At 46.1% G+C, this 19,026-nt stretch overlaps 1 protein-coding gene across 1 annotated transcript in view; it reads right to left on the bottom strand.

Annotated features, from left to right (window-relative positions):
- Positions 1-1,028: 1,028 nt before the first annotated feature.
- MEI1 (meiotic double-stranded break formation protein 1) overlaps positions 1,029-19,026 on the bottom strand; it is a gene marked incomplete at its 5' end in the record, with an annotated part of 78,127 nt that continues 60,129 nt past the window's right edge. The window contains 7 exons of the mRNA XM_082740083.1: positions 1,029-1,208; positions 1,990-2,099; positions 2,289-2,420; positions 4,244-4,350; positions 4,808-4,889; positions 16,491-16,666; positions 16,853-16,934. Of these exons, the coding sequence (XP_082596209.1) occupies positions 1,163-1,208; positions 1,990-2,099; positions 2,289-2,420; positions 4,244-4,350; positions 4,808-4,889; positions 16,491-16,666; positions 16,853-16,934 (735 nt within the window). The 3' untranslated portion in view covers positions 1,029-1,162. The remainder of the gene's footprint in view (positions 1,209-1,989; positions 2,100-2,288; positions 2,421-4,243; positions 4,351-4,807; positions 4,890-16,490; positions 16,667-16,852; positions 16,935-19,026) is intronic.

Below are 19,026 nucleotides of genomic sequence, written 5' to 3' on the forward strand. Positions count from 1 at the left end.
GCTGACCTCACTTCCGGCCCCGCCCCGCCCGGACCCCAGCGCGGCAAACCCGAGTCTTGTCCCGCCCACCTTGTGACCGAGGCGCGACTGTCGCCCTGTCACGGTCAGATTGGAGGAAGTTAAGCCTGCGTGGGGTCTGGGCCCGAGTCAAAGGGCGCGTCAGCGGACCGGGGCCCTGACCGAAACTTTTCATAAGCTGACAGTATCTTTTAAACTGTAGTTGACGCAACCAGTTTGGTGGGTCCACTAGCATTGTTTTGTGTTTTTTTTTTTTAAGACATCTGCAGTGCGGAGTTGGTGCATCCCCTGCTCGCCTCTCCAGTCCACCAGCTTCTAAACCTAGTTCGTCGGGGGCCTCCCTATCCGTTCATTAGGACGGAGTTCAGACCAGTGTTGTGCAGGGTCTGTACGGCCAAACCCGAGGAGCTGGGTGGGCTGCCCAGTTACGGCACCCAGGTCGGGGACGGGGGACAGGGGGCTCGGCAAGCGGACAAGGAGCCAGAGGCGCGGCGGGCTGAGTTGGGAACAGAAGCAGGCACATTTGTGGAGAGGAGACCTTAAAAGAACTGCACACGCGGTAATCAAATACTAACTCTGGGCAGGGCGCACGGAAAAAACACAAGGGACCTGCTCTAGCCAGGAACAGCTGGGCTGGGCTAGCGAGGCACAGGATTTGACCTGCTCAGCTTCCTTGCCTGGAAATTGCACCTCTCTCCATCTTCATGTGAGGTGAGGGGGCAGGTAAAGTACCTTGGATTAGAGCACTTGGATCACAGGGGTACCATCCACATGGCCTTTCTCTGCACTTCCAGCCCCGTGGATAGCCCGGCTGGTTTTTTTCTGGGTACAACTGAGGCAGCCGGCTGGTGCTCTTTACATGTCACCAGAACAAATCTCAGCCCCCCGTCCCTGAGGGGGCCATCAATTCCTCACGGAAGCAGTCCACTGTCTGAGTGACAGAGTTACCAGCTCCAGGGAGCCAAGACAAGTCACGTCGGAAACGCGTTTTTAGAGAGTCCACAGAGACATGTGAGTGTATCATTTTATTTCCTGACTCCATTTCAACAATGGAGTTAATGGCTACAGTTGTCATCCATTTCCCCAACAATCCTTTCTCTTCACCAGGTCTCAGTTCTGTTTCTGGGCCTTCAAGTTACGAAGGTCAGTCTCTGATGTGGGACAGGGATACAGCCACCCCTCCCAGGCAACTGGCAGCAAAACATGAGAGGAAAACAGCAGAAAGGTGGAGCCAACCATGGGAGAACTATACTTCCAGTGCTCAGAGGTGCCATTAGGAAGATTGGGCTGCGTTCTAAAGCTGGGACCCAAACACCAGAGTAGCTAGTTGCTATTCAACAGGGAACTGTTTCAGGCACAGGGGAAGGAGAGCCAGGGAGGTAGCCAGCGGGGATGGGGATGAAGCACCAGATTGAACACCCAGACGGAAGTGTCTCTGGAGCACCCCAACCACCCCCAGAGGGCCTCTAGCTACTGCCCACAGCCCCCGGCTTTCTCAGGGGCATCACCCCCCACTGGGCTGAGGGAAGCACCTGAATCTGCTTGATTTGCGCAACTTTCTCCAAAGCTCTTGGGAAAGGACTGGCTCCTTCCTGAGTTTGGTAATGTGGCTTTGGAGGCAGACAAATGGGGGTCAGATCCTGATGCTATTACTGTGTGATCCTGGGCACATCATTTAACCTCTCTGGTCTAAGTTACATCTATGTTAATACCCTAGCTTCTGTGAGGATTAGACATGGTGCAAGTAATGTGCGTGGTAGGGCAAGTAATGGATTGGCAAGTAATGTGCCCTTGGTAGGAACTTAAAAAGAATAAGCCGTTGTCATTGCTATCACGATTATTCTCACTAAAGCAGATGCTTTAAAGGACAGGGCTGTAGACAGTGTCACCCCTCTGAAGCATGATGCCACAGCCTCCCATAGCCTGAGTGACCTTGCCCAGGCCAAGGCTCCCAGATGCAAGAAAGGATACAGCATGTCCAGGGGTGGCTGGGTGGAGGAGCTACTCAGGGTAAGGCCCTCTAGGGAGGCCTGCAGGGTGTGGGCCATGGTGTGATCAGCCAGGAGACCCATGCTCTGGACCTGGGGGGAGAAGAAGGCAGGGAAGACAGTCCTTCTCAGCATCCACTCCACACAGGCCCTCTCAACCCTCCACCCTCTGCACTCTGACCTCCCCTCAGCTGCTGTGGCCAGAACCACCATCCTCCGCACAGAGGACGGCGTGGAGGGTCTAGCCTTACAGTGGCTACACAGCATCCCCTTCCCACCCACCTGCAGGAGGAAGCCATGCAGAGCCTGGCGTGTGTTGTTCGACAGGGTAGAGAGGTCAGCCAGAGCCGCGGCTTGCAGAACATGACCCACCTCCTCGTAAGAGAGGACACTGCTGCTCTGGAACCGCACAAGCTAGGCCAGGGAGAGAAGCCCAAACACACAGGGATTTGGCATCTTCTTCACAGATATTTCCTGTGTCCCTGCTGTGTCTGGCCCTGGGCTGGGGGCACAGATCTGAAGCCCAGAGAACCCTGCCTTCAGAAGCTCAGAGTTGGTGGGCAGAGGTGGGGTTGTGTCATAGACGAGAGGTGTAAACTAGGCACACTGTGACACACTCAGAGAGTTGGCCCTGCTGACCTCTTCAGTACCCTTCCCCTCACTCCTTGAACCTGCACGAAACACGCATGGCCAAAAGGACTGTGTATGGTTACCCAAACACACCACCACGTGTTTGTTTACCTGCTATTTTCACTTCACTGCCTGGAACACTTTTCCTCCTCTTTGCCTATTAATCCTTCAAACCTCAGCTAAAATGTTACCTTCCTGCTGAATGTTTCCATTTCATTAAAACAGGAGAGGCATTAATTGGGTGCTTACTGCATCCTTATTCACCTCTCCTTCCTGGCTCTGACAGAAGCAATTATAGTCAACCTTTGAACAACACAAGAGTGAACTGCACAGGTCCACTTAGACACAAATTTTTTCAATAAATACGGTATTATAAAAGTATTTTCTTTTTATGATTTTCTTAGTAACATTTTCTTTTACTAGCTTCCTTTATTGTAAAAATCAGTATTTAGTACACATAACACACAAAATATGTGTTAACTGACAGTTTATGTTATCAGTGAGGCTTCCAGTCAACAGTGGGCTATTAGTAGTTAAGTTTTGGGGAGTCATAAGTGAATATGCAGATTTCTAACTGTAACGGGGTCAGCACCCCTAACCCCCACGTTATTCAGTGGTCAGCTGTGCTTGTCTCCGTGTTCCCACACCAATCACTGCCTTATTCACTGATCCACTTCACTACCATTCACAGGCTCACAGCTTTGTTCTTTACTCAGTGTTCTCTGTTCTTTACTCAGTGGGCACTTATGGTGTGCCAGGCACTTAGCATATCTTCTGCTGAGCCACTAACATCATCATGTTTTTTTTTTTAAAGATTTTACTTATTTATTTGACAGAGATCACAAGCAGGCAGAGAGGCAGGCAGAGAGAGAGAGACGGGGAGGCAGGCTCCCTGCTGAGCAGAGAGCCCAATGTGGGGCCCAATCCCAGGACCTTGGGATCATAACCTGAGCCGAAGGCAGAGGCTTAACCCACTGAGCCAACCCAGCCACCCCATAACATCATGTTTTTTGTTTTGTTTTGTTTTTTATAAATTTATTTATTTTCAGAAAAACAGTATTCATTAACATCATGTTTTAACTATTAGTTTCCTTTTCTATTTTCTTCTCTAGACTGGGGGACCATTAAAAGGTAGAACATTTGGCTCGGTGACATCTTTGGTCCCCAGCACAGGATCTAGATGTGGCAGACAAGCCTTGGCCAATGTTTCATGTGCAAATGAATTAGAAAGAGTATCTGGGGTGCGCCTGCCTTCATCTGGGGTTGTGATCCCGGGGTCCTGGGATTAGGTCCCATGTCGGGTTCCCTGCTCAGTGGGGACCCTGTTTCTCCCTCTCCCTCTGCCTGCCTCTCTGCATACTTCTGCTCTCTCCATATATAGCTGTCAAGTAAATAAATAAAAATCTTAAAAAAAAAAAAAAAAAGAAAGAGTATCTGGGTCTTTTGGGGTGAGAAGATGTGGGCGCTTAGAGGAATTCTCTGAGCAGCCCTCCTAGACGGTGAAGGCCCACCCAGCCCCTCCGCTTTCTACCCGTCTACCTGGCCTCTTCAGGACCACACAGCTCATAACATCCTTCACACCACGGGACCATCCATTCTGCACTTACCAGGGTCATGAACCTCAAGATCTCAGGTCTGAGGAAGGAACTCTCTCCAGCATCCAGGAGGGTAAACAGCAAAAACCGATTCCAAGGCTGGGAAACCACATGGAATGCTATAGGAAACACCAGTCACCCTGGGTTGTTACTGCTGCTTCTCTGTAGGCCTTGGAACATTGCTGAAGAGGACTTTCTCTTATTGTCTCAAAAAGGGGCTGCTTAGCTAGCGGCAGGGCCTGGGACAAATTGACCACTGGAAGTTTCTTTCTTCCCTGGGCTTCTAGCCACCTATGCTGCCTGGCTCAGGGAGACCACATATCCCACTATTGTGGGAAGCAGAAGGAAGGGCTGTGCCACTTCAGAGCTTTGTGACCTTGGTTGGGCAGGTTACTTGACCTCTCTGGACTGCAGTATCCTCATCTGTATAATGGACATTATAATGCCTTTGCATGTTATGAAAACAATTAAACAAAATGAGTGTGTATCAAAAAACAGAGGTTGGGAGTCTAGGACAGAAGGGTGGCAGGGGCTGGCCACCCCATGGGAACATCAAAGAATGGGGAAGGTTTCTACCGATGTCTGGGCTCCGGGCATGCAGGTAGTCAAGCAAGGCTTCCAGGCAGCCAACACAGGCATAGGACAACAGAGGGTCCTTCTGCAAACAAACAAACGAACAAATAAAACCCCTTCGTGTCAGATTTTGCTACCAATGAGTTTTGATGCCAACCAAGAAAAGAAATTTTGGTTTTCACAACAATTTGTATTTCAGAATTTCAGATTTGGGATTGTAACTATGTAGAAAATCAAGAAATATCTGTTGCTTTTACCTCTAACTCACACATAGAGCCAAGTGCTTATACTGATGATTTACCTATATTCTGCCTACATTTAAGAGACCTTTTCAGAAAAGGAGCAGTGTCTGGGTAGCTCAGATGGTTAAGTGTCTGCTCAGGTCATTATCTCAGAGTTCTGGAATCAAGGCCCACATTGGGCTCCCAGCTCAGTAGGGAATTTACTTCTCTCTTTCCCTCTGTGCACCCCCTTCCCCCCCCACTCCTGCTCTTGCTCTCTCAAATAAATAAATAAAATATTTTTTAAAAGAAGAGAGGAAGACTTTCAGAAAAGGAGTTAAGCCCTGGGCTCCACTAAGAGATTCACAAATTATAGATTCTATAAGAACCTCACAGTTTATCTAAACCAGTAGGTTTCCACCTTTTTTTTTTTTTTAAAGCAGAACATTACATCTAACAAAATTTTATGCTCTAATAAGCATACCAAATGATCTCATTATCATCAGTCATTAGAAAAATGCAAATGAAAACCACCATGAGGTACCATTACAACACTTACCAACAGCTAAAATTAAAAAGACTGACAATACCATGTTGGCCAGAATGTGGAGCAACTGGAACTCTCATATACTTTTGATGGGAAAGTAAAATGGTGAAGTCATTTTGGAAGAGTTTGATGGTTTCTTATAAATATATACTTACCATACATGGTAGGTAGAATTTTAAGACTCTCTCATGACCTCTGCTCCCAGATGTTACTCCTGTGATTATGCTATGGTATATGGCAAAAGAGGGATTGATTGGGCCCAAACTCGTCTACCAGCCCTTGAAAAGCAGTTTTTTCTGGCTGGTGGCAGAACCAGAGAGCCTGGGGTGTGAGTGGTTTGAAGACAGAGGGGCTCGCTAAGGAGGAACGTGAGCAACCTTAAAGAGCTGGGAGAGGCCCCAGAGGAAGAGATGGTTTCTTTTCCCCCAGATCCCCCAGATAAGCACCCAGCCTGGCCAACCCCTTGATTTCAGCCTTGTGAGACCCTGAACGAAGAACTTGGTCGAACCCACCCAGACTTCTGATGGAGAGAACTGTGGGATAGTACCATGCGGTGCTAAGCCATTACATTTGTGGTAACTTGTTACGCACTTAGAAACCAAGTATGTCGTTTTTTTTTGTTTTTGTTTTTGTTTTTTTTTTAAAGATTTTATTTATTTATTTGACAGAGGGAGATCACAAGTAGGCAGAGAGGCAGGCAGAGAGAGAGGAAAGGAAGCAGGCTCCCCGCTGAGCAGAGAGCCCTACGCGGGGCTTGATCCCAGGACCCTGGGATCATGACCTGAACCGAAGGCAGAGGCTTTAACCTACTGAGCCACCCAGGCGCCCCCCAAGTATGTCGTTTGACCCAGCAATTCCACTCCTAGATATGTACCCCCAAGAAATAAAATCCTATGTCCACAGAAAAACTTGTACTTCAGTAGTAACAACAATTTTACGCATAATAACCAAAAATCTGGAAGTTCCAAATCAATAGGTAAATGGGTAAACAGCTGTGGTATGGCCATATGATAGAAGACTGCTCACCAATAAAACGAAATTTAGTACTGACACACATGACAGCATGAATGACTCTCAAAAGCATTAAGCTAAGCGACAGAAGCTAAACACCCAAGACCACATTTTGTACGATTTCATTTGTATGAATTCAAGAAAATTCAGTGACAGAAAGCTGGTTAGTGTTTACTGAGGGACAGGGATAAGGAGAAGAGATTGACTACAAATGGCACAAGGGAACTTTCTGGGGTGAGGGAAACGTTCTCGATCATGGTTGTGGTAGTGTTTATAAAACTATTTGTCAAAAGTCACTGAACTGGGGGTGCCTGGGTGGCTCAGTGGGTTAAGCCACTGCCTTCGGCTCAGGTCATGATCCCACGGTCCTGGGATCGAGCCCCGAATCGGTCTCTCTGCTCAGCGGGGAGCCTGCTTCCTCCTCTCTCCGCCTGCCTCTCTGCCTGCCTGTCATCTCTGTCTGTCAAATAAATAAATTTAAAAAAATCTTAAAAAAAAAAAAGTCACTGAACTGAAAAAAAAAGTCATTGAACTGTACACTTAGAATCAGTGAATTTTATAAGTTATATCTCAAAAAAACTGATATTTTAAAATCTTTTTCTTTTTTTATTTTTATTTCTTTATTTGTCAGAGAGCCAGAGAGAGATCAAGCAGAGGCAGAGGGAGAGGGAGGAGAAGCAGACTCCCCTCTGAGCAAGGGTTCCCAGGACCCTGGGATCATAACCAGCCAAAGACAACCGCTTAACCAACTGAGCCACCCAAGTGTCCCAAATAAAATGTTTTTTTAAAAAATAAACATTTTAAATTAAAAAAAAAAAAATATGGGACAGACTTAGACTTGGCATCCTTGCTTAGTCACTTATCATCTATGTGACCCTAGCCAAGGTCACTTACCCTTGCTGAGTGCAATTAAAAAAAATTACTGGGCTGCTGAGAGGGTTGGATGAGAATGGATATACGGTGTTCAGCCAGTACTGGGCACAGAGTAAACAATAATGGGTGAGAGCAGCCTCACGAAATGCACAACCGAGGAAACACCCCCCCTTTTTTAACAACTCCGGGGTTTTCTCCTAGGCCTCCAAGGCACACAGCTTGAAGTGTTTGAGCTAATCCACTCACCTATTTTAGCGCTAAGATAATGAGGTCCAGGGGGAAGAAATACTTGACTGGAAGACACCAATACATATCAGTAAATGGCAGGTCTAGAACAAAACCCTAGGCTTTGTGCCCTTTCTCCTCCAATCTAAAATTAACTCTTGGGGCACCTGGGTGGCTCAGTCAGTTAAGTATCTGCCTTCAGCTCAGATCATGATCCCAGGCAGTCCCTGGTCGGGCTGCCTCCTGGGTAGGGAAACTGCTTCTTTCTCTGCCCCTCCCCCTGCTCATGCTACCTCTCCTTCTCTCTCTGTCTCAAATAGATAAATAAAATCTTTTAAAAAAATAAAATTAACTCTTAACCAGTGGGAATTTCTAGCCTCTTCCCAGGTATGCAAGATCACATAGCCACAGGCCAGCACACTTTGGCTTCCCCACCTGGAGAAGTGGCCCCAGTACCACTTTCTGACCCCATGCCCATATTACCTAACATATCCAGTGAGGACTGGCTGAATGGTGTGTGGGGAGCCGGGGTCACTAAGCATTAGGAAAGACAGGTACTACTACTCAGGTAACAATGGCTTCTATTCACAAGAGGCACTTCTTGAAACACCGAAAATGGATTTTGTAGCCAAAAAGACTTAGGCTTGAATTCTGACCTAAAAGTGTGTGACCTCAGGTAAGTTACTTAATATCTCTGGACTCTGTTTCCTTGTCTATAAAACTGAGACGAGGGGCACCTGCGTGGCTCAGTATCCAACTCTTGATCTCAGCCCTGCACTGGGCTCCACGCTGAGCATGAAGCCTACTTAAAAAACAAAACAAACAAAACAAAACAACAACAAAAAACTCCTGATCCCTTATAGAGGAACTGTAATGAATAAACAACAGATGTCAAGTGCTTACCCAGAGTAGGCACTCAGTCAGTGTTCTCCCCGCCTTCCACTCTCCGAGAACATTAACCTGACATGAACCTCTGCTCTAGTAGGAATGATCCTCAAGATCAAAACCTCACATCTTGTTAAATTAGCTCACTGATTTCCAAACTGGTAACAACATTCCATGCCCACCCCAATCACAAAGCCAAGTTTGAGCATAAGGATAACTGTCTCTTCCCTGCTCACACCCATTCTTACCCTTTCCCAAGCCTCCACAGAGATGTAGCAGCTGGACTGGAGTCCAGCAGACGTTCTTGCTGGAGACACCTGGTTTCTGCTTGGAGACCCCCAGCCACAAGACACTCTTCTCCATTCCTCCCAAGGTGGCCTGCGCTTCTGTTAGTCCTGGCCAGGAAAAAAGGCCCCTGCCTGTCTTCCTGCAGCTCCACCTGCTGGCTAAGGTCTCCATATCCAAAGAAAACCAGAATAAACCTACTTTATTTCTACTCTGGAGACCTTCAGAGATTTATAGTCCTGTGGTTCCTCTGAGAACTAGGCAGAAGGAAAGTTTCCCTGGCTTTGCCCTACTCCAGTGCCATGCAAATCACACCAATGACAACAGCCCTCCTTGGGACCCTTCCACTGCTACTAATGGGCCCTCTTTCCCCCACGTAACCCAGCGTGATGAACCCTGGACACTTGTGTCCATTCTCACTGCAACCAACATTATCTCTCCTGTGCTCCATTCCAGGGGGAATGGAGCTGTTCTAAGAGGCACAAATCACTTACTGCTGAAAGAGTCCTTTTGTTTTGCAGATAGAGAAATTGAGAATCAATAAGAGACTGAATTGACTTGCTAAACCCCTTCAGAGTTAGGAGCTGCGCAGGGGCTACAAGGCAGATCTCTGTGATTCTGGCCAATGCACCTTCCACTGCACTGCACTGGCCCACCTCGGTCAGACAGACAGCTGCAGACCCTCCACACGCTGCCCAGCACTCCATCAGCGGTGTTGATGCTACATGGCTGCTTTGGCCCAGAGACGTCAAGGAGGACCAGCACTCAGCGCACTAGTTTATGCAGTACTGTCATTCTTTCCCCTTTGATACCGCTTTTTAAAATAACAGCTTTAATGAGATATAATCCATAAACCAAAAAATCATTCTTTTAAGGGTACAGATCAGCATTTAGTATATTCACAGAGTTGTGCAGCTATCTAATTCCAGAATATTTTCATCATCCCAAGGAGAAACCTCATTACTCATTAGCAGGCATTCCCAGTTCCCTGCCCCCGTAATCCTGGTCCTAGGCAACCACTAATCTACTTCCTGTCTCTACAGATTTGCCTATCTTGGACATTTCATCTAAATGAAATAATATCATACGTTGTTTTTATGTCTGATTTCTTTCACTGAGTATGTTTTCAAGGTTCATCTATGTTGTAGCATGTGACTACCTACCTCATTACTTTTTATGGCCAGACAGTATTCATTTGTATATACAATTTATTTATCCATTCATCAGCTGGCGAACATTGGGGTTCTTTGTACTTTGGAACTACTATGAAGAGTACTGCTATGAACATCTGTATACAAGCATCTGTGTAGATAAATGCTTTCAATTTTCTTGGGCATAATACCTGGGAGTAGAATTGTTGGGTAATATGGTAATTCCACATTTAGCTTTTTGAAGCACTTCCAGGTTGTTTTCCAAAGTAGCTGTGTCATTTTGCGTTCCCATCAACAACCTGTGAGGGTTCCATTCACTCTACATTCTCACAACAGTTGATATTACCTATCTTTTGTTTTTAGCTATCCCAGTGGGTGTGAAATGGACCTCACTGTCATTTACTTGAGTCACAGCAATAATCTCCTGCTCAACAGCCCCCTTGCCTTCAGGCTTTGCCCTCCCACCCCTCTTCCCTACTGGGGTTGCCAGTGATCAAAAACTCAGTCTGATATCAGATAAAGGACTGGTATCCAAAATCTATAAAGAACTTATCATGGGTGCCTTGGTGGCTCAGTGGGTTAAGCCTCTGCCTTCGGCTCAGGTCATGATCTCAGGGTCCTGGGATAGAGCTCTGCATCAGGCTCTCTGCTCAGTGGAGAGCCTGCTTTTTCCTCTCAGCCTGCCTCTCCACCTACTTGTGATCTCTGTCTGTCAAATAAATAAGTAAAATCTTTAAAAAAAAAAGAACTTATCAAACTCAACACCCACAGAACAAATAATTCAATCAAGAAATGGGCAGAAGACATGAACAGACATTTCTGCAAAGAAGACATTCAAATGGCCAACAGACACATGAAAAAGTGCTCAACATCACTCAGCATCAGGGAAATACAAATCAAAACCACAGTGAGTTACCACCTCACATGAGTCAGAATGGCTGAAATTAAGAAGTCAGGAAACAAGAGTTGTTGGTGAGGATGCGGAGAAAGGGGAACCCTCCTATACTGTTGGTGGGAATGCAAGATGTTGCAGACACTCTGGAAGACAGTATGGAGGGTCCTCAAAAAATTGAAAATAGAGCTATACTACAACCCAGCAATGGCACTACTGGGTATTTATCCTAAAGATACAAATGTAGTGATCTGAAGGGGCATATGCACCCCAATGTTTATAGCAGCACTATCCACAACCGTAGTCAAACTATGGAAAGAGCTTAAAAGTCCATCAACAGATGAATGGATGCCTGGGTGGCTTAGTCGTTAAACATCTGCCTTTGGCTTGGGTCATGATTCCAGGGTCCTGGGATCGAGCTCTGGATCAGGCTCCCTGCCCAGCAGGAAGCCTGCTTCTCCCTCCCTCCCCCACTCCCTCTGCTTGTGTTCTCTCTCTCTCTCTCACTATGCCTCTCTTTGTCAAATAAATAAATAAAATCTTAAAAAACAAGGTGTGGTATATAAATACAATGGAATATTATGCAGCCATCAAAACCCCCCAAATCTTGCCATTTGCAACAACATGCATGGAACTAGAGGAAATAAGTCAATCAGAGAAAGACAATTATCATATGATCTCTCTGATATGAGGAATTTGAGAAACAAGACAGAGGCTCATAGGGGAAGGGAGGGAAATATGAAACAAGAAAAAATCAGAGAGGGAAATAAACCACAAGAGACTCTTAATCTGAGGAAATAAACTGAGGGTTGCTGGAGGGGAAGAGGTAGGAGGGATGGGGGTGGCTGAGTGATGGACATCGGGGAGCTTACGTGTTACGGTAAGTACTGTGAATTGTGTAAGACTGATGAATCACAGACCTGTACCCCTGAAACAAATAATACATTATATGCTAATAAAACCCATGGGTAAGAGCTCAGATAGGAAAACCTGGCTTTCATTCTCATGGACCTGGAGTACAGAAATCTGCTGACTTCACCTGTAATAATCAGCTACAAAATTATGTAATAAATTCACATTAGTTAAAAAAAACCAAATGTGGTAAAGTGGTGTTTCATTCCACGATATTAAAAAAATGTAACAAAATTACGTTATTTCTTAACTTTGTATATAACACGTGTCATATAAATTTCTTTAAAGATTTTCAATAAAAGAACAAGTAGTAAAATGAAAAAAAAAACAAAACCCTCAATCTGATAGAAGCCCTTCATGGCTTCCCCCAACACTTCTTGGCCTGGCACATAAGGCACTGACTGGTGTCATCTGTGCCCAGCTCCTTAGTGTCATCTTCTAATTCTTGCCAACCCCCAACACTGCACACTTCTCTATTAGTGCTTTTGTTCATGCTGTCTTCCCTGCCTGCAATGCCCTTCCCTCTGCCTCTGCCTAGACACTGTTTCAGTCTGAGTTCAATGTCACTTTCTCTGTGAGGCTCCCTCTGACCTCCGCAAGCAGCAGAAGCTTTTGCCTAAAAGTTTTACAGAAGAAGACAGAAATGCAGACCACTGACCATATAATAACATATGATAAATGTAACCCTTATTACAGGGTTGAATAAACCATTCCAGGAGCTCAGGAGAGAGAGAGAGAGAGAATGAGACCTCCTGGATTGCTTGGAGAGACCGTGGATTTCTATGGAATAGTGTTTGCTGGATGTATAAATGATTGAACAAATGAAGAACTATTTTTAAACAGCAAACCTATGGCACGGGCCAAAGGAGGTTTAGCTCCAGCCCTGGAGTAAGGGGAAGGACAGAGAAAAAAAGGACTCTTCCATATACTTCCGTGGGTCAAGGGCAGTGACAGAAAGGTCATTATGGCTGAAAACAATAGGGCAGGGAATTTCTCAGGAATGTGTCAGTGAGAGAAAGAAAGAAGGGGCTTCTCGGTCATGTTCACCAGGCTGTGACAGGGACAGTGACTGTGAGGCTGAGCAACTCCCCACACAGACCCAGTAGCCTCTTCATAAGGAATTCATGAGTTACTCCAGTTGGTTCACCTTCCCCAGGACTGCTGAGGAGAGTAAAAAACCTCCAGAGAGATAAATAGTATATTATTCTACTTATATGAGGTCCTAGAATAGTTAAATAGTCAAATAGAGACAGAAAACAGAATGGTGGCTGTCAAGGGATGGGGAGAGGGAGCAGTGGGGAGTAACAGTTTGATGTGGACAGTTTCAGTTTGACAAGATGAAGAAGTTTTGGAGAAAGAAGGTGGTAGTGTCTGTACAACAATGTAAATGTACTTACTACCACAGAACTGTAACTTGAAAATGATTAAAATGGTTAATTTTGTTATGTAATATTTTACCATGATTAAAAAAGAAAAAGACTGCTGGAGGCACAGAAGAGTGTCACAGGCTAATGACATCCAGGCTCTTGGGCCGGAAAGCTGAAGGGTAACGGTGCTGCAGGAAGTCACTGACCCCCTTGTGTTTAGGCTACTGGTTTGAGGAAAGTTTTTCATCACTCAAGGCCTGGTTTGAATGCAACTCTCCTGTAGAGACTTTCTTGATTCAAATAATAGGTCATTTTGGCATTAATTGTAATTAGTATTTCCTACTATCTGAGTGCTTAAATGGCTAGAACCATAACGTATTCATTTCTGTGTCCTCATTCACTCATTCAACAAACATTACATACCAATTTGGTGCAAGGCTTTATGCTGGATGTTGAGTATAAGGGAGTAATTTTTCTCTTATGTTCTGAATGTTAAAATAGGAACTTTGGCCTTTTCAAAAACATTGGAGAGAAAGCATTTGCCTTTTCTCCCACATTTAACTGGCTCCTCCTCACCAAAGGAGAGATTTATCTAATAGGTAAAATGTTAACTTAACATTTAATGTGCCAGCAGGACAAGATCAAGGTATTAAAGGTCATGTTCCCATGAAACTTAAACTCTTAAGATCATGGCCAGGTGGCAAAGTGTCCATAATGTAAACATAATTTCCTTGCCTATGGGCTTCTGGTATGGCCTGGGGGAAAAGAGGGTGGATCAAAAGCTCTCTTTGAGGGGCACCTGGGTGGCTCATTGGGTTAAGCCTCTGCCTTCAGCTCGGGTCATGATCTCAGGGTCCTGGAATCAAGCCCCACATCAGGCTTTCTGGTCAGCAGGGAGCCTCCCCCACACCCCGCCCCCCAACTGCCTCTCTGCCTACTTGTGATCTCCGTCAAATAAATAAATAAAAGGGCGCTTGGGTGGCTCAGTGGGTTAAAGCCTCTGCCTTCAGATCAGGTCATGATCCCAGGGTCCCGGGATTGAGCCCTGCATCAGGCTCTCTGCTCAGCGGGGAGCCTGCTTCCCCCCCTCTCTCTGCCTGCCTCTCTGCCTACTTGTCAGACAGATCTCTGTCTGTCAAATAAATAAATAAAATCTTTAAATAAATAAATAAATAAAATCTCTCTTTTAAAAACATTAATTAATTAAAAGAAAAAAAGCTCTTTTGGATAGATATAAAGCAAGTATACTAAAATGCTAATGATAGAATCTAGGTGGTGGGTGTATGCTGTTTTAGTTAGATTTGGACTCCCACAAAAAGTCTTTCACCTTGCTGTATATGAAAAACTCCAGGCCAAAAAAAAGCCCAGTATGATCTGAAGTCCCAGGTACATTCTCCTATAGTGTTTACCAGAAATAAAGCTGACGTTTTGGTTCTCATCTGATTTCTGATTTTTTTAAACCCACAAGGGGAACAAGACACAAAGATTAGTCAGACATAGTTCCTACCTTTAAGGAGCTCACAGCTGGGAAAGACTGATATGAAAATGGGGACTTACAGCAGAGAGCACTAAGTGCCTTGTGCACAGATACGCTGGCAGGACAAGTCTCAGCAACCACAGACCCAGCACAGGGCCACGGAGCACAGGCAGCGCAGGCCTGGAGCATCCTCTATCTCCTTACATTTCCAACTTTCCCCATATTGTGTAGAGGTCCAGTGGGGACCAATCCTCGAATATAATCTCCCACGATCAACAGCCATATCATATATGTGCAATAACCAAATACAGTCTACTCAAATCAAGGTCCCCTTCCTTCCCCAGAAGTCTCTGCAACTCGTCTCACTCATTTGCTGGCTCCCTGCACCTCCCTCCTCTTGTCCCATGAATGACTTGCCATCAGATCACACTGGATCTGACTGTCTCCCTTGGACAAGCTCCAAAGGGCAAGGAAAGAGAGTCCAAGTCTAACTAAAACAGCATAAACATCTAGGGCTTCAGTCACCTTATGGTGGCCGGCTCCTATCTGAAAATAATACACACTAACCTTCTTAGAAGAAAGTCCCGGGGAATCAAGGGTGGGACACAGGCCAGGAGGCCAGGAACCAGGAATGAGTCCATACCAGAGAACAAAATGGTGCTGCCATCAAGATAAATGCCATTTCTGATAACCCCCTGCCCTTAGGGAAGAAAGACAAGTCATGTGGTCTTTCCAGCCCAGTTCAATCACCTCCTTCAGGAAACCTTCTCTGACAGGTAGCTCTGCACTAACCCTATACTAGCCTATTAGTTATACCTGGGACCCCCACAGTGCAGTTGTCCCTTCAGTTGCCCCAAACTGAACACATGGTGTTATCACCTCTTGTCTACATGGCAGCCCACAGACAAATGCTTACTCCTCAAAGGCAGACAGTGACATATCTCCATGCCCCAACCACTCTTCCCAGCATTTGAAAGCTGGATAAACAATGATCTCCAAAAGTCCTCTTAGCTATGAAACATAAAACCCTATGAGGTAGATATCTACTGTTTCGGCTTACATGAAATTCACTCCTCCTTTTTCTGTGAACAGTTTACTTTTTTTTCCTTTTTTTTTTTTTTAAAGATTTTATTTATTTATTTGACAGAGAGAGCGATCACAAGTAGGCAGAGAGGCAGGCAGAGAGAAAGGAGGAAGCAGGCTCCCTGCTGAGCCAGAGCCCGATGCGGGGCTCCATCCCAGGACCCTGGGGTCATGACCTGAGCCGAGGGCAGTGGCCTAACCCACTGAGCCACCCAGGCGCCCCTGTGAACAGTTTTCTTTGCAGAACCATCCCTCTTTTATGTTCACTCTACGAGAGTTATGGAGAGCTGACCATATGCCCCAGCCTACAGGAGAGGGCACTGGCCCAAGCCAGGTCAATCAGAGCATCGGATGGCCCAGCCACAGTGAATGGCACATTACCCCAGCCAGACTAATGAGATTCCGTTCTGGCCACTGCTGGGAAATAGAAAGTCTCTTGTTGTTGGAAAGGTGCTGCTATTGGTTATCTTACCATCCCATGAGAAATGCAGAACCAAGACATGGAGACAGAGTTCTGATGACATTGTCTGAGCCTATGGGATCCAGGTGGGCCTGAAGCCAGTGCTGACCCCTGGCCTTCTCAGTTATGAGCCATTTTGAGTTTCATTTCTGTCACTATAACTTTAAAAGTCCCAATTAATCCATCCCCCCAATCCTGGAGGAAATACCAGGTTCCTGACAAGCAGCTACCTCTTCCTACAGTTGTTCTGGGAGAAGCAGGCTCCACTGACAGGGTCCCATTCGGCAAGGGTCTTACCTGCACCAAGAGGTTCTGCAGTCCAATGACCAGGGACAACACCTGTGATATTCTCAGTGGAGCCAGGACAGTGTTCTCAGAGGCCGGTGCTGGCTGGGCCCCTGAAGGCACCAGGGCCACAAGGGCAGAGGAAAAGTTTTGCTGCAGGGCTGTCCGCAGGAAGCATAAGATGGCAGCTGAAAACAAGAACCCCTTATACTCAGCTCCTTCCTCCTTCCTCACCTCCCACCTAGCTCTGTGGCAGGGGGAAGACAGTGGAGATAATAATAGGGTGACCACAGGCTGGTCTGGGGAGAGTGGTCCCATCTTACAGTCTAAGGGAAAAGCTCTTCCTTTCCTGCTATAGTGCCCTGGGGCCATACCTGAGAGCAGCGCAGCCTTTTTCTTTGGAAAGCTGAGGACCTTCAATACTTGGTCCAGTTCCACGGACAGTTTCTGGTGAACCTGGTAGGGCAGAGGGAAGGGGACACCTCCCACATTCTGGCAGCTTGAGCAGAAAATAACCGGTCCCAATAGCTCCTAGGTACCCACACATACCTACTGCATCCAGAGGGACAAAGGAGACCACACAGTCTTGTGAGCCCACCAGCCCTGGATTCAGGAATGTGAGGAGGCAAATTAGCCTGTACATAGAGGACCCTTCTTCTTCCAAATCTCCCCCATCGTCAATGAACTCTTCCACCAGGGAACCTCCCTGGCCTCATGTGTGACTCAGTCTCCACTCCAGCCCACCATCCAACTTAGATCTAGAGCCAGACAGCCCAGATTCAAAACCCTGCTCTGCCACTAGCTATCCATGTGGCCAAGGGGAATCCACTGCCCCTCTCCCAGCCTGCCTCACTTTCTTCACGTATGAAACGGGAACAATGCCGCCTGCTTTCACTCCTTCCAGAACTATTGTGAAGAACAGCTGAGGCTCAGCATTGGGGAACGTGTCTTTAAAGTCAAAGCAATGTCCAAACTGAAGGGTTAGTTGGGAGTCATGGGTTCAAAGCTGAGTCTGCTCTGCTTGCCTCACCCAGAACATACGCTGCTTCAAGGCAGGAATTACTTCTCTGCTTGGATCTATCAGTCTGAAACAAAGCAGTTCGTCAAAAATGTTTGGCTGGTGGAATCAGCAGGTTCTAGGCAGAAGAACCAATTTGTACAAAGGTATTGAGATGACATACTAATGTAAGATGCTCACAGAGGAAACCGTATAGGAGTTATTCAGGAACTCTGTGATATTAGCTCAATCTTTCAGTATAGCTAAAACTACCTTTAAAATAAAAGCTATTGGGACACCTGGGTGGCTTAGTCAGCTAAGTGGCTGCCTTCAGCAGAAGGCCATGATCCCAGGGTTCTAGGATCGAGTCCCACATTGGGCTCCTTGGTCAGCAGAAGAGCCTGCTTCTCCCTCTGCTTGCTGTTTCCCCTGCTTGTGTGCTCTTGCTCTCCTTCTCTGAAAATAAATAAATAGTGCTTGCTTTGGCAGCATATATACTGAAAATATAAAGAAATAAAATGTTAAAAAATAAATAAAATAGGGGTGCCTGGGTGTCTCAGATGGTTGAGCACCTGCCTTCAGCTCAGGTCATGATCTCCAGGTCTTGAAATCAAGCCCCACATCCAGCTCCCAGCTCAGCAGAAAGTCTGCTTCTCCCTTTCCTTCTGCCTCAACCCCTGCTTGTGCTTTCTCTCTAATGAATAAAATGTTTAAAAAAGAAATAAATTAATAAAATAAAATAAAGGCTATTAGGGGTGCCTGGGTGACTCAGGTCATGATCTCAGGGTCCTGGGATCGAGCCCAGCTTTGGGCTCCCTGCTCAGTGGGGAGCCTGCTTCTCCCCCTCCCCCTCCATACTTTTTTGCTTGTGCTCTCTCTGGCTTCCTCCCTTTCAAAAAAATAAAATCTTCAAAAGAATAAAGGCTATTAAAAATCAATGACTCAGGGCACCTGGGTGGCTCAGTGGGTTAAGCCTCTGCCTTCGGCTTGGGTCATGATCTCAGGATACTGAGATCGAGCCTCACATCGGGCTCTCTGCTTGGTGAGGAGCCTGCTCCCCACCCCCTGCCTGCCTCTCTGTCTACTTGTGATCTCTCTCTCTCTGTCAAATAAATAAATTAAATCTTAAAAAAAAAAAAAAAAGAATCAATCACTCAGGGGCGTCTGGGTGGCTCAGTCATTAAGCATCTGCCTTTCGCTCAGGTCATGATCCCAGGGTCCTGGAATCAAGCCCTGTGTCAGGTTCTCTGCTTGGTGGGAAGCCTGCTTCTCCCACTCCCCCTGCTTGTGTTTCCCTCTCTCGCTGTGTCTCTTTCTGTCAAATAAATAAAATCTTTGAAAATAAAAGAATCAATCACTCAGTCAAATCATCAACCGTATGGAGATATGAAAGAGCAGAGCTTCTCCCTCTGCCTCTGCCTGCCTGTGCTCGCTTTCTTGCTCTCCGTCTCTCTGACAAATAAATAAATAAATAAATAAAATCTTAAAAAAAAAAAAAAGAAAGAGCAGAGCCGATTTGGAGAGGAGCTAACAGTGGGTCAGAGGACAGAG

This window comes from Mustela nivalis (assembly GCF_964662115.1).
Source record: "Mustela nivalis genome assembly, chromosome: 7".
NCBI lineage: Eukaryota > Metazoa > Chordata > Mammalia > Carnivora > Mustelidae > Mustela > Mustela nivalis.